Below are 13,014 nucleotides of genomic sequence, written 5' to 3'. Positions count from 1 at the left end.
CTCCCCAGCCCCCCCAATACTCCCCTAACCCCTTCTTGGTCCAGCGATGTGCACTGAAGTCTTGGCTATCCTGAGACTCCCGCTCCTCATTGGCTAAGACAGCAGTGGGAGCCATTGGTTCCTGCTGCTATAAATCGCAGCCAGTGAGCCAATGATAAAGGGGGGGGGGCTGAGCACACGGAGCAGCTGCTGAGGAGTGAGCATGCTTGGGTGCCCCCCCATAGCAAGTTGTTTGCTGTGGGGGCACCCAACAGGAGGGAGGGGCCAGGAGTTTCGGCAGGGCACCCAAGCAGAGGAGGATCCGGGCTGCTCTGTGTAAAACCACTACACAGAGCAGGTAAGTGTAGACATGGTTGTTATTTAAAAAAAGAATAAATGTAAGCCTTGATAATCACTTTAATAGCCCCTGCCAGTGGTAAATGGTTTGCCTAATTCCTGTAAACTGATCCATTCTGCTGGAGGGCTCGTGCTTTCAAAAACAACAGACTGGTTTACCAGATGAAAATAGAAGAAAGAAAGCCTAAAGAAGAAAACTAATGCGCTGGTAAGCTACAACGTAATACATGTTTGATTTTTGGTTTATTATCACTTTAAAGAGCTTTCACTGAGAAACAGAAGGAGAGGCAACATCTTAAAGCTGCACCAAGCAGTAAAATAATGACCCTGTTACAACAAGTATGTGGCAAATTGTTATAGTTTTTTTGTTCTTTTTTGTACAATTGGTATGTTCTCTTCTATACCTTTGTCTCTGTGCTCTTCCTTTTGGTACATTTACAGTGTAAGAAGTTATGCGAGCATCATGTGATCAGAGTCTAATTTGTCTAAAAGGTAAAAAATGTGAAAGTGAAACAAGGTTCAGACAAGACTCGTTACTCTGTACAGCTCAGATGTCACAGTTCTCTTGGACTGGATCCAGCACGGATGGAACAATGAGGAGCGGGCTGAAAATTCTGCATGTGATCTCCTTTCTTCTCCTCCTGGGATCAGGTCAGTGTCACTCTTCTGTGTATAATGTCATTGTACCTGAGGATACATTACAGAGCCGGATAATGGAGGTTCTCTGGCAATGCAATGCTGCTATTATTGATGAACACAACACACCCGGGTTCCATTCTGGGTGCAAATTGTAGAAATCAGCAAATGGCCATTTTCTAGGTAAGTAGACGAGAGATTGTCAAACAAATAGCATGAGGAGGGATGGCATTGCCCTGGAGAACATTTACCAAAGCAGGAAAAAAAAGTTCTAAATACCCTATGGGGGGGGGGGATGCAGAGATTTTAATAATGCTTCAAGCAAAACATTAAAATTGCAAAATTCCTTGAAATAACATGCCTGGGGGATGCATTTAACATGCCTGTAAAGGGGCACCTCAATACCATGAACGCAACTGACATTTACAAAAAGAATTGATGTTTTAATTGGCAGTTAATGACATCACCTGAACAGATCTATTATGAATTTTAAAAGGGGAAATTCACCCACAAACACAATAACCCCCCCCCCCCCCAGAAGAAGCCCACAGACACCTGGTTAGGGTTGTGGGGAAGAAACCCTTGCTGCTGTGGACCAGTTGCTTAGCCGGGGGGGGGGGGGGGGGGCACAGTACTTATCTTTCTTATCTAACTTTCTTATCTAACTTTATCTAACTTTTTCTAAGTCTCACCTTGACATATTCATTCACAGACACAACGTGGTGTTATATATTGTTGTGTTTCATTTCTTCCTTTCATTTTCCCCCATCCTATTCCATCTGCCAAAGAAAAAGTAAAAAAAAAAAAGAAGAGGTTCTGCACACAGGGAGAGTAGGGGGGAGCGAGGTTCTGCAGGACAAAACGGTGGTTGAGGAGGACCATCTACAGGCAGGGTGGGTCTGCCTCTATTATCTCAGTGTGGCAAGCCTTGGTGGCTGATAAAGCCTTCCTCTTTATTCTCTTCCAAGGCACAAAACAACTGCTGTTACTGTGCCCTCTTCTTCTTCTTCTCCAAACTGGCAATGAGAGGTCAGCAGAATTATTTCATAACATGATCACTAACTTGCTTCAGGAGGGATGATCTTGGTCATGTGCAACTGTTCCTTGTTTCAGATATTGAGAAGATAGCACAAAGATAGACCATGGATGGAGAGGTAGAACAACATGAGAATATTTTGTGTAGGGGAAGGGGCAGGTTGGAGAAGACTGGAGCAAGCAGCTGTCCTCATCCAGCTAGTGGCCCAGCCCCACAGGCACAGGCTACTGCTATCCCCAGTGGTGATTTATTACTCATGAAAAATACATTAAAACTGAACATCCACCAAGGAGGCTGATATTAAACACCAAAAACTCCATAATGGAGAGGTTGGTGGAGTATGTGGACCTCAATCTCCAGCCATTGTTGGCATCTACCCAAACATGAAATAAAATACAAGTGTTGTGCTGCTATAATGATATCATATACCCAATGATGGAGAAATATTGTGCAAATTGTGACCCGTTCTCTTTCAATCAAATAAGCAATAAAGTCTCATAAAATTAGTCAGTCGCAAAATGGCAAATCAAGGCTCACAGATTGTAATCAGCGTCCTCTCTCATCCGGCTCCTCCCCACGTGTATCGTCAGTGTACTCATCTCAGTGTAATTTTTAATAAATGTGAAGATTTTAATGTACTACAATATGGTTGCCTTTCTGTGGTTCTGAGTCTACATTTAGAGTGACTGCGGTGCTACAGCGGTACAGGATATTGAGAGCCCAGGATGATAGAGAAGGAGGGAACCTGAGGTTGGTGCGAGAGCTGCCCAGAGAGGAAAGGCTCACAAACGTGTACATTGACTTATTATAATTTGTAGGGTAATGTCATAAGGTGAGAGTCCACCTATTCAGCACATGTGGTGGTGCACACTGCATTTGTGACAGCACTGGGATTGTGGGAGTACTTCACTAACAGTGCACATACTGTAGATCCCCATTAACAAGAAAACATTTTTTAAAAAACTTTGATTCTTGGAACTCTTCATGCTGTATATATGTTTTGAAAGACTTTATTGCTTATATCACAGGTGTCAAACACAAGGCCCCCAGGCCAAATGTGGCCATTTCATGTGTTCCCCGCAACTCTTTTACTGCTGCTGCACCCCACTCGTCTCCACCTTGTCTAAACAATTGGCAGCAGTGAGGACAGAACTCTTCCTACAGATTCTGGGTTTTTTTGTGCCACCACAGCACCCCCACGTCTCCGCCTCCCCTAGTTAATGTAATAAGCAGGGCTTGTAATATTTGTCTGATGATTAACCACTTGCACTTTATTCTGCACTCCTGCGACTAATATTAAGCCGACAGCAGGCTAAAGTCTTCTATCAGCTAACATCACTCAGCCGGTCCAGACTCTGGAGGGATCCCGCATTTATTGTCAGGACTTACCCAGATGCAAATGGAGAAACAGAAAAAGGGCTCACCGACCTAGTGCATTATCGTTTAGAATAATTTATTGAAGAAGCAAAGTAAGTATCAAACTCACAATGGACATAATAACACAGGCATGTCAAACTGAACAAGATGTATGATCCAAACAACATCTGAGTCCATACGATGGAACCCTGGATGACCAACTGGCTAACGTGTTTCGAGGACACTACCTCTTCCTCAGAGCCAACACTACAGGAGTCTTCACTTCTCTTTATATAAGTTACTAAATGATAACAAAAGGGCTGTATCAGAACCACCCAAAGGCGGAGCCTGAAATCACATGACCTGTTAGCATCAAAATTGAACAAAAAAATTTTTTTTTTAATAATAATATATATATAATAATTAAATGATGATTGAGAACTGTATTATAAAGACATAATGAATATAATAAATGTGTAAATACTTACACTTAGAGGAAGGTCATAGGTGGTATATGATGATGACAAAAAAAAATGTTTTTATATATATATAAAATAAAATGAAAAAGATATAATATAAGGGAAGGTGAATTGTAAATAGGGTTTGCCAACATGTGTGAACCACTGCCATGCAGCTGAATGATGATGATAGACTGTAGGATGAGATGATGGTGGAATGAGATGTTCATAGTGGTATATAACATGTGGGGCTGGAGCGCACGCCAGCATGTGCGACTCACTACCACGGTGCAGGACTCTGACAAACAAACCAAGGTCAGCTGAACGTGGAGAAGCTCTCATGTGTCCTGGCTGTCAGATTCAGTAAGGGCAGCCAATGGGCTGCTGGCCCGAGTTCACATGGGCTGAATATCGAGGGAGGTGGGCGGATCCATATGCGGTCCATTTGCGCTCCATCCAGGGCCAATTGGAGCCAGTCGTGAGGGCATTGGTTCTCACAGGGAGGCTTGGCTGTAAACTCCTCCCGAGGGAGGCAGGAACAACCTCACTGCATATGCATTCCACCGCGAGCCAGCGCGAATGCAGTGAGCAGCTGTCATAATAGTGTCGGCAGCATTGACGCTGCTGCTGTGAGGACATGTGGGTGGAAAGGCTGATCTAAGTGCAGACCATTATATTATAGTAAACCCCTCTCAGAGGAGGCGGGAGTCAACGGGGGTCACATAGACACCCAGCACGGACTCAGTAAAATCATGATAACCTTCCAAAAATTATAAATATATATATATATATAGAGCAACAGCAGTATGAGGGAAGAGGAAACCACAGGCACATCAGAAATGCTGCAGTGCTCATGTCCCATGTAAAATTAGGTAGAGCTAGGCACCTCAGCATGTAATAATATGGATAAAATGGTGTAGATAAAAAAATAAATAAATATATATAAAATAATACCAAATAAGGAGAATAATATGATAAAAAACGAGATTAATGAAATAATGAGAGGTCCAAAATGCACCTCCATGACCTCCTCTCTGGGAACACATGCAGAGACAGGAGGAAGAAAAAAAAAAGATAATAATAGTAAATATAAATATAAAGCTATACAAAAAATGAAATAAAATACAAATACACACAAACATATATATGCGTGCGTGTAATTGTACCTCAAAAAGAGAAGTGCAATCAAACTCCAAATGGTATCAGTAATAAAAACAATTATAACACAATAGTTCATATAAAAAAAAAAACACCGTGCACATAAGTGCATATTCATAAGTACATACACAGATAAATGTATAATAACGTACACTCAAGAAAGAACGATTGTATAGAAAATATTGACTAGAAAATATTAGAATTGATGTATATAAAATGATTTCATAAATTCACTTGAATAAGAGAATAAATAGTAATAACAACATAAAACCAACATATAGGATAGTGGACTATCAAATGCTTTGTAAAAAAACAACGTTGAGAAGGATAGCCAATAAAACAACATCACACGATTGTTACTATATAAAAAATGAGTGTATATAAAAAATTAATGTATATAAAAATATGCTTCAAATTATATATAATGATAAATAAATAGATGTAACAACAAAAACTTTAACCACTAAAATTACTAAGAATGGATGTAAAAAGGGAACAGAAAAACGAAGAGACAAAAAATGATCTGGCCATGGGAAGATGAAGCATCTGAAAGGGATTAGCTAACAGCTCCATAAATCTCTAGATCCTCATTCAGTCCTCCGGGAACCAGTGAGCCCAAAGTGAAAATCCAGTAAGTTTCTCTCTTGCAGAGCTTCTGGAATTTTCTACCACCATCAGATTGGCTTAAAATGGATTCAATCCCAAACAATCTTAGTCCCGAGGGATCATTATTATGGGCTTCTTGGAAAAGTCGTGATTTCCCTTCAAGGGAAGACAAGATGATATCCTTATTTTACAAATAAAACACACTCTAGAAAAAGAGATGACCCAATGGTGGGATATACTACTGTTAGAAAAATATTTAGAAGTCAACAGAGTCCCTAGAGGACTCAGACTTACCAAAATATGTACATGGTTGGAGGAGGACCTTAAATCTGAGTGGCTGAGTAAACTCAGAGAATGTAACAAAATTCTCCTTAGATTTATTGTCACACAAAGAGAAAGGAATCTATGCAATATTAGAACTGAACTCAAAAGCCTACAAGATGATTTAGCCAATTATTCTGATTTAGACTCTTTTAACAGCTGGGATAATACAGTTAATGACAACATGGTAAATTTTGAAACTAACCTGATTAGTAAGAAATCAGGGAAGTTTGAAAGAGACTGGATTATCTACAAGGGCGTGAGCTAGTGTGGAAAAAATCAAACACACCTCATGTTGACATTGATAAAGACTAGTAGAGAACCTCAGAGGTTCCCTCAGAGGATGCCACAGGGAAATCGTAATACCCACCATAGGGCTAACCACACTGGTCAGCAAACATGGAAGAATTCTAATACCAAAAATGCTTTTAAATATCATCAGACATACAACAATAATCACCCTCACACCCAATCACTATCTACATTTTCTCATTTGAGCCATAGGAATCCCCCTAACCAGCCTCACAGGAACTTTCACAAAGGTCCACCCCATCCTACACGCAATACTCTTCCTAGATCATATGAAGATCATCATCACAAAGATAACGACAAAGAGAATACACGGAGTGAAGCTCCTAGCATCAGCAAACCCTACCATTACCATGTCCACAATCAAGACATTGACACGACTAACAATATTGGTGTTTCCCACTCTGATATAGCCCCCAAGGACCAACATTCAGGTCCTCCCTCCCTTCCTCCCTCCTCTTTTTTAGAACAAAGTGCTGCAGGGATGAGCCTACCCGCAGAAGTCCACATAACAAGCCCGGCTCATATCAGGAGCCTGAGCAGAAAAAGAGAAGGAAAAAGTGAGGAAAAAGAGGAGGAAAGCACACCAAAAAGAGGAAGGAGATAAACACTACACATTCCACCATCAAAATATTTAATTTATCTAGTTCAGTGTTTTTAGAGACTGAACTCAATCTATTATGGAAAGGTTTGAACTTTGCTCCAAAAAACCTGCCTAACTTATTTGAACTCTTTAATGATTTAAATAAATTCATCAGAAATCTCACTGTTAAAAGATTTTTTGCCCTCAAAAATGAATCTTCTTTTGGTGATGGTGTACCCTTAGCATTATCGGTCAGAAATTGTTCACATTTTGAACGAATAGAAGATAACAGCTGTACTGTATATGATCCTGCACTTTCTATACTGGAACATCTATTTCAGGAAGGGGCTTGTGATGGCTTTGAATTTGAACATGACAATAGACCAGATAATAACGGTCTAGAGAAGCATGATATCCTACACACGGATTTCAAACCCAGGTCCACTTTCTTTCCCTATTGGGCTAAAGGTAACTTCATCCCTACATTTTATGAAGTGGTGTTAGAAGATTTCAAAAAGACCTGTGGACATCACAATGGTCCATCCATCAATTATGCCCATTCCAGGTCAAGTTCTTACACAGTTGGAGGAGAGAATTTTGGTATCACCATGTCACTTATTAAGAATAAGGATAATATCATCATAAGACAAGCTGATAAAGGGGGTGGACTGGTAATTCAAGATAGAGAAGTTTACCTTGCTGAGGCCCACAGGCTTCTGGGAGATTCTAACACATATGAAAAACTCCCGAGAGATCCCCTGCCTGAATATAGGGAGTCATTAAGAGAGATGCTAGACGAAGCTTACAAGAACAGGGTTCTATGCAAAAATGAATACTTGTTCCTGCTCAAACAACACCCTCTGACCCCATATTTCTACCATATACCAAAAATCCATAAAGATATAGAAAATCCACCCGGTAGATCCATTATAGCTGGAATTGACAGTATCTCCAGCAATTTAGGCAGCTATATTGACTACTTTCTCCAAGATTTAGTTACCAGTTTACCCTCATGTGAAAGACTCTTGGCATATGTTGGATATTTTATCCTCTTGTACGTGGTCCACCGAATATAAATGGTTGTCTTTGGATGTAATATCTCTCTATACGTCCATCGAACACCAATATGGAATTTTAGCCATCCAAAAGTTCCTTGGAAAAAGCCATATCTCTTCAATACAAGCCGCTTTCTTACTAAAAGCTATCCAGTATACTTTGACTCATAATTATTTTTCTTTTATGGATACTTTTTATAGACAAATCAGAGGTACTGCTATGGGAGACAGATATGCTTCTAGTTATGCCAACCTATTTATGGGATATTGGGAGGAGGAAGCGATTTGGAATAACAACCCCTTTCGTAATAACCTGGTGAAATATGCTAGGTACATCAATGACATCCTTATCATTTGGCATGGATCTGATGACCAGCTAGAAGGTTTTTTTACAACATTTTGATCTTTTTAGACCTAGAACTTCGAGTGGATAAAGATGGGAATATTCTCTCCAAAACCCACTTTAAGCCTAGTGCAGGGAATTCCTATCTTCATGCTACCAGCCATCACCACCCAAGGTGGATTAAAAATGTTCCTTTTGGCCAGTACTGCAGACTGCGGAGAACATGTACCACAAGGATGAATTATGATGAACAAAGTTCCATTTTAAGAACAAAATTCCTAGAAAAAGGTTATAGTGAGGCAAACATTGATGAAGCTTATTTGAAATATAGAGCTCAGTATGAGTTAGAAAACTCTCCACATATCATCATCCTCCTTCACACCCAGTAGGCGCATCAAAGGGGCTGCAGAAAACAATAGATACAGTAACCATGTGAGATTTTGCACCAGATATAATACCAAGGCTTTTGACATACAAAGAACCCTACACATAAATTGGGGTATTTTAAGACAAGATCTGATTTTGAAAAACTGTCTTGCACCCAAACCTGAGATCTCTTTCAGGAAACCTAGAGATCTTAGGAGCTACATTGCACCTAGTAGGGTACCAAAAATCAACACTAAAACTACTATTAATGCCAGCCCATGGACAGCCATCTTTGACCAGGTAGGCTGTTATAAATGTGGGGTGAGTAAATGTGAAGCTTGCAAATTTATGTGGCATAGGAAAAAAGTCGTGGTAGGCACAAATGGCCGTACACATAAAATTAGACAATTCATCAACTGCAGTAAATCTTTTGTCATTTATGGTTTGATCTGTCCATGTGGCCTTTTGTATATTGGTCGGACAACTAGACCTCTAAGAGTGAGATTCAGTGAGCACAAATGCAATATCATTAATGTCAAAGAAAATTGTAAACAGAAGAACAACAGAAGTAATTACTCAGTCCCCCGACATTTCCAAAAAGCCCATAATAATGATCCCTCGGGACTAAGATTGTTTGGGATTGAATCCATTTTAAGCCAATCTGATGGTGGTAGAAAATTCCAGAAGTTCTGCAAGACAGAAACTTACTGGATTTTCACTTTGGGCTCACTGGTTCCCGGAGGACTGAATGAGGATCTAGAGATTTATGGAGCTGTTAGCTAATCCCTTTCAGATGCTTCATCTTCCCATGGCCAGATCATTTTTTGTCTCTTCATTTTTCTGTTCCCTTTTTACATCCATTCTTAGTAATTTTAGTGGTTTTAAGTTTTTGTTGTTACATCTATTTATTTATCATTATATATAATTTGAAGCATATTTTTATATATATTAATTTTTTATATACACTCATTTTTTATATAGTAACAATCGTGTGATGTTGTTTTATTGGCTATCCTTCTCAACGTTGTTTTTTACAAAGCATTTGATAGTCCACTATCCTATATGTTGGTTTTATGTTGTTATTACTATTTATTCTCTTATTCAAGTGAATTTATGAAATCATTTTATATACATCAATTCTAATATTTTCCAGTCAACATTTTCTATACAATCGTTCTTTCTTGAGTGTACGTTATTATATATTTATCTGTGCATGTACTTGTGAATATGCACTTATGTGCACGGTGTGTTTTTTTTTTTATATGAACTATTGTGTTATAATTGTTTTTATTACTTATACCATTTGGAGTTTGATTGCACTTCTCTTTTTGAGGTACAATTACACGCACGCATATATATGTTTGTGTGTATTTGTATTTTATTTCATTTTTTGTATAGCTATATATTTATATTTACTATTATTATCATTTTTTTTTCTTCCTCCTGTCTCTGCATGTGTTCCCAGAGAGGAGGTCATGCAGGTGCATTTTGGACCTCTCATTATTTCATTAATCTCATTTTTTATAATATTATTCTTATTTGGTATTATTTTTTATATATATATATACCGTATTTTTCGCTCCATAAGACGCACTTTTTTCCCCCCCAAAAAAAGGGGGGAAATGTCAGTGCGTCTTATGGAGCGAATATAAAGCGGCTGGTCCGGTATTTCTGCCGCCACCATGTCAGAATACCGGGCCGGACGCTCAGCTGTTCTCTCCTGCAGGACCTTACCTGTTCCTCGCTCCAGGGAGGGGGAGCGGGTACCTAAATTTGACAGGTACCCGCTCCCACTTCTGCGGAGTTGTCCTTCCTTCTTCCCGCGCTGGCTTCTGTGACAGCCGGGTGCCCACTGCGCATGTGCTGCGCTTTGTGAATGATCCGGTGTCTTCTGGGACACATGACAGGTCCCAGAAGGCGCCGGGCCATTCACAAAGCGCAGCGCTTCTCACGCATGTGCAGTGGGCACCCGGCTGTCACAGAAGCCGGCCCGGGAAGAAGGAAGGACAACTCCGCAGAAGTGGGAGCGGGTACCTGTCAAATTTAGGTACCCGCTCCCCCTCCCTCCCCAAAGGTCAGCAGTCTCTGGTCATTCCCTGCACTGTCTGCAGTCTCTGGTCATCCCCTGTACTGTATCCGCAGTCTCTGGTCATCCCCTGCACTGTGTCCGCAGTCTCTGGTCATCCCCTGTACTGTATCCGCAGTCTCTGGTCATCCCCTGCACTGTGTCCGCAGTCTCTGGTCATCCCCTGCACTGTGTCCGCAGTCTCTGGTCATCTCCTGTACTGTCCGCAGTCTCTGGTCATCTCCTGTACTGTGTCCGCAGTCTCTGGTCATCTCCCGTACTATGTCCGCAGTCTCTGGTCATCTCCTGTACTGTGTCTGCAGTCTCTGGTCATCTCCTGTACTATGTCCGCAGTCTCTGGTCATCTCCTGTACTATGTCTGCAGTCTCTGGCCATCTGTACTGTGTCCGCAGTCTCTGGTCATCTCCTGCACTGTGTCCGCAGTCTCTGGTCATCCCCTGCACTGTGTCCGCAGTCTCTGGTCATCCCCTGCACTGTGTCCGCAGTCTCTGGTCATCCCCTGTACTGTGTCCGCAGTCTCTGGTCATCCCCTGCACTGTGTCCGCAGTCTCTGGTCATCCCCTGTACTGTGTCCGCAGTCTCTGGTCATCCCCTGCACTGTGTCCGCAGTCTCTGGTCATCTCCTGCACTGTGTCCGCAGTCTCTGGTCATCCCCTGCACTGTGTCTGCAGTCTCTGGTCATCTCCTGTACTATGTCCGCAGTCTCTGGTCATCTCCTGTACTGTGTCCGCAGTCTCTGGTCATATCCTGTACTATGTCTGCAGTCTCTGGTCATCCCCTGTACTGTGTCTGCAGTCTCTGGTCATCCCCTGTACTGTGTCCGCAGTCTCTGGTCATCCCCTGTACTGTGTCTGCAGTCTCTGGTCATCCCCTGTACTGTGTCCGCAGTCTCTGGTTATCTCCTGTACTGTGTCCGCAGTCTCTGGTCATCCCCTGTACTGTGTCTGCAGTCTCTGGTCATCCCCTGTACTGTGTCCGCAGTCTCTGGTCATCTCCTGTACTATGTCCGCAGTCTCTGGTCATCTCCTGCACTGTGTCCGCAGTCTCTGGTCATCCCCTGTACTCTGTCCGCAGTCTCTGGTCATCCCCTGTACTGTGTCCGCAGTCTCTGGTCATCCCCTGTATTGTGTCTGCAGTCCATTGGTTCAGAATTTTTTTTTTTCTTGTTTTTCCCCTCTAAAACCTAGGTGCGTCTTATGGAGCGAAAAATACGGTATATATATATTTTTTTATCTACACCATTTTATCCATATTATTACATGCTAAGGTACCTAGCTGTACCTAATTTTACATGGGACATGAGCACTGCAGCATATGTCATTTCTGATGTGCCTGTGGTTTCCTCTTCCCTCATACTGCTGTTGCTCTATATATATATATATTTATAATTTTTGGAAGGTTATGATTTTACTGAGTCCGTGCTGGGTGTCTATGTGACCCCCGTTGACTCCCGCCTCCTCTGAGAGGGGTTTGCTATAATATAATGGTCTGCACTTAGATCAGCCTTTCCACCCACATGTCCTCACAGCAGCAGCGTCAATGCTGCCGACACTATTATGACAGCTGCTCACTGCATTCGCGCTGGCTCGCGGTGGAATGCATATGCAGTGAGGTTGTTCCTGCCTCCCTCGGGAGGAGTTTACAGCCAAGCCTCCCTGTGAGAACCAATGCCCTCACGACTGGCTCCAATTGGCCCTGGATGGAGCGCAAATGGACCGCATATGGATCCGCCCACCTCCCTCGATATTCAGCCCATGTGATCTCGGGCCAGCAGCCTATTGGCTGCCCTTACTGAATCTGACAGCCAGGACACATGAGAGCTTCTCCACGTTCAGCTGACCTTGGTTTGTTTGTCAGAGTCCTGCACCGTGGTAGTGAGTCGCACATGCTGGCGTGCGCTCCAGCCCCACATGTTATATACCACTATGAACATCTCATTCCACCATCATCTCATCCTACAGTCTATCATCATCATTCAGCTACATGGCAGTGGTTCACACATGTTGGCAAACCCTATTTACAATTCACCTTCCCTTATATTATATCTTTTTCATTTTATTTTATATATATATATATAAACATTTTTTTGTCCTCATCATATACCACCTATGACCTTCCTATAAGTGTAAGTATTTACACATTTATTATATTCATTATGTCTTTATAATACAATTCTCAATCATCATTTAATTATTACTGTATATATATATTATTATTATTATTAACATTTTTTTTTTTTTCAATTTTGATGCTAACAGGTCATGTGATTTCAGGCTCCGCCTTTGGGTGGTTCTGATACAGCCCTTTTGTTATCATTTAGTAACTTATATAAAGAGAAGTGAAGACTCCTGTAGTGTTGGCTCTG

The 13,014-nt window shown here is 41.6% G+C and overlaps 1 protein-coding gene across 1 annotated transcript in view; it reads left to right on the top strand.

Annotated features, from left to right (window-relative positions):
* Window positions 1-873: 873 nt before the first annotated feature.
* Window positions 874-13,014, top strand: part of LOC149456053 (uncharacterized) — a 140,367-nt gene continuing 128,226 nt past the window's right edge. The window contains exon 1 of the mRNA XM_089685530.1: window positions 874-987. Within this exon, the coding sequence (XP_089541656.1) occupies window positions 888-987 (100 nt within the window). The 5' untranslated portion in view covers window positions 874-887. The remainder of the gene's footprint in view (window positions 988-13,014) is intronic.

The sequence above is a fragment of the Staurois parvus genome, unplaced genomic scaffold (genome assembly GCF_062004578.1).
Source record: "Staurois parvus isolate SC_StPar_1 unplaced genomic scaffold, SC_StPar_1.0 ptg000379l, whole genome shotgun sequence".
Taxonomy (NCBI): Eukaryota; Metazoa; Chordata; class Amphibia; order Anura; family Ranidae; genus Staurois; species Staurois parvus.
Note: the sequence above shows the minus strand (reverse complement) of the source record. Positions and strands in the feature narration are given on the sequence as shown.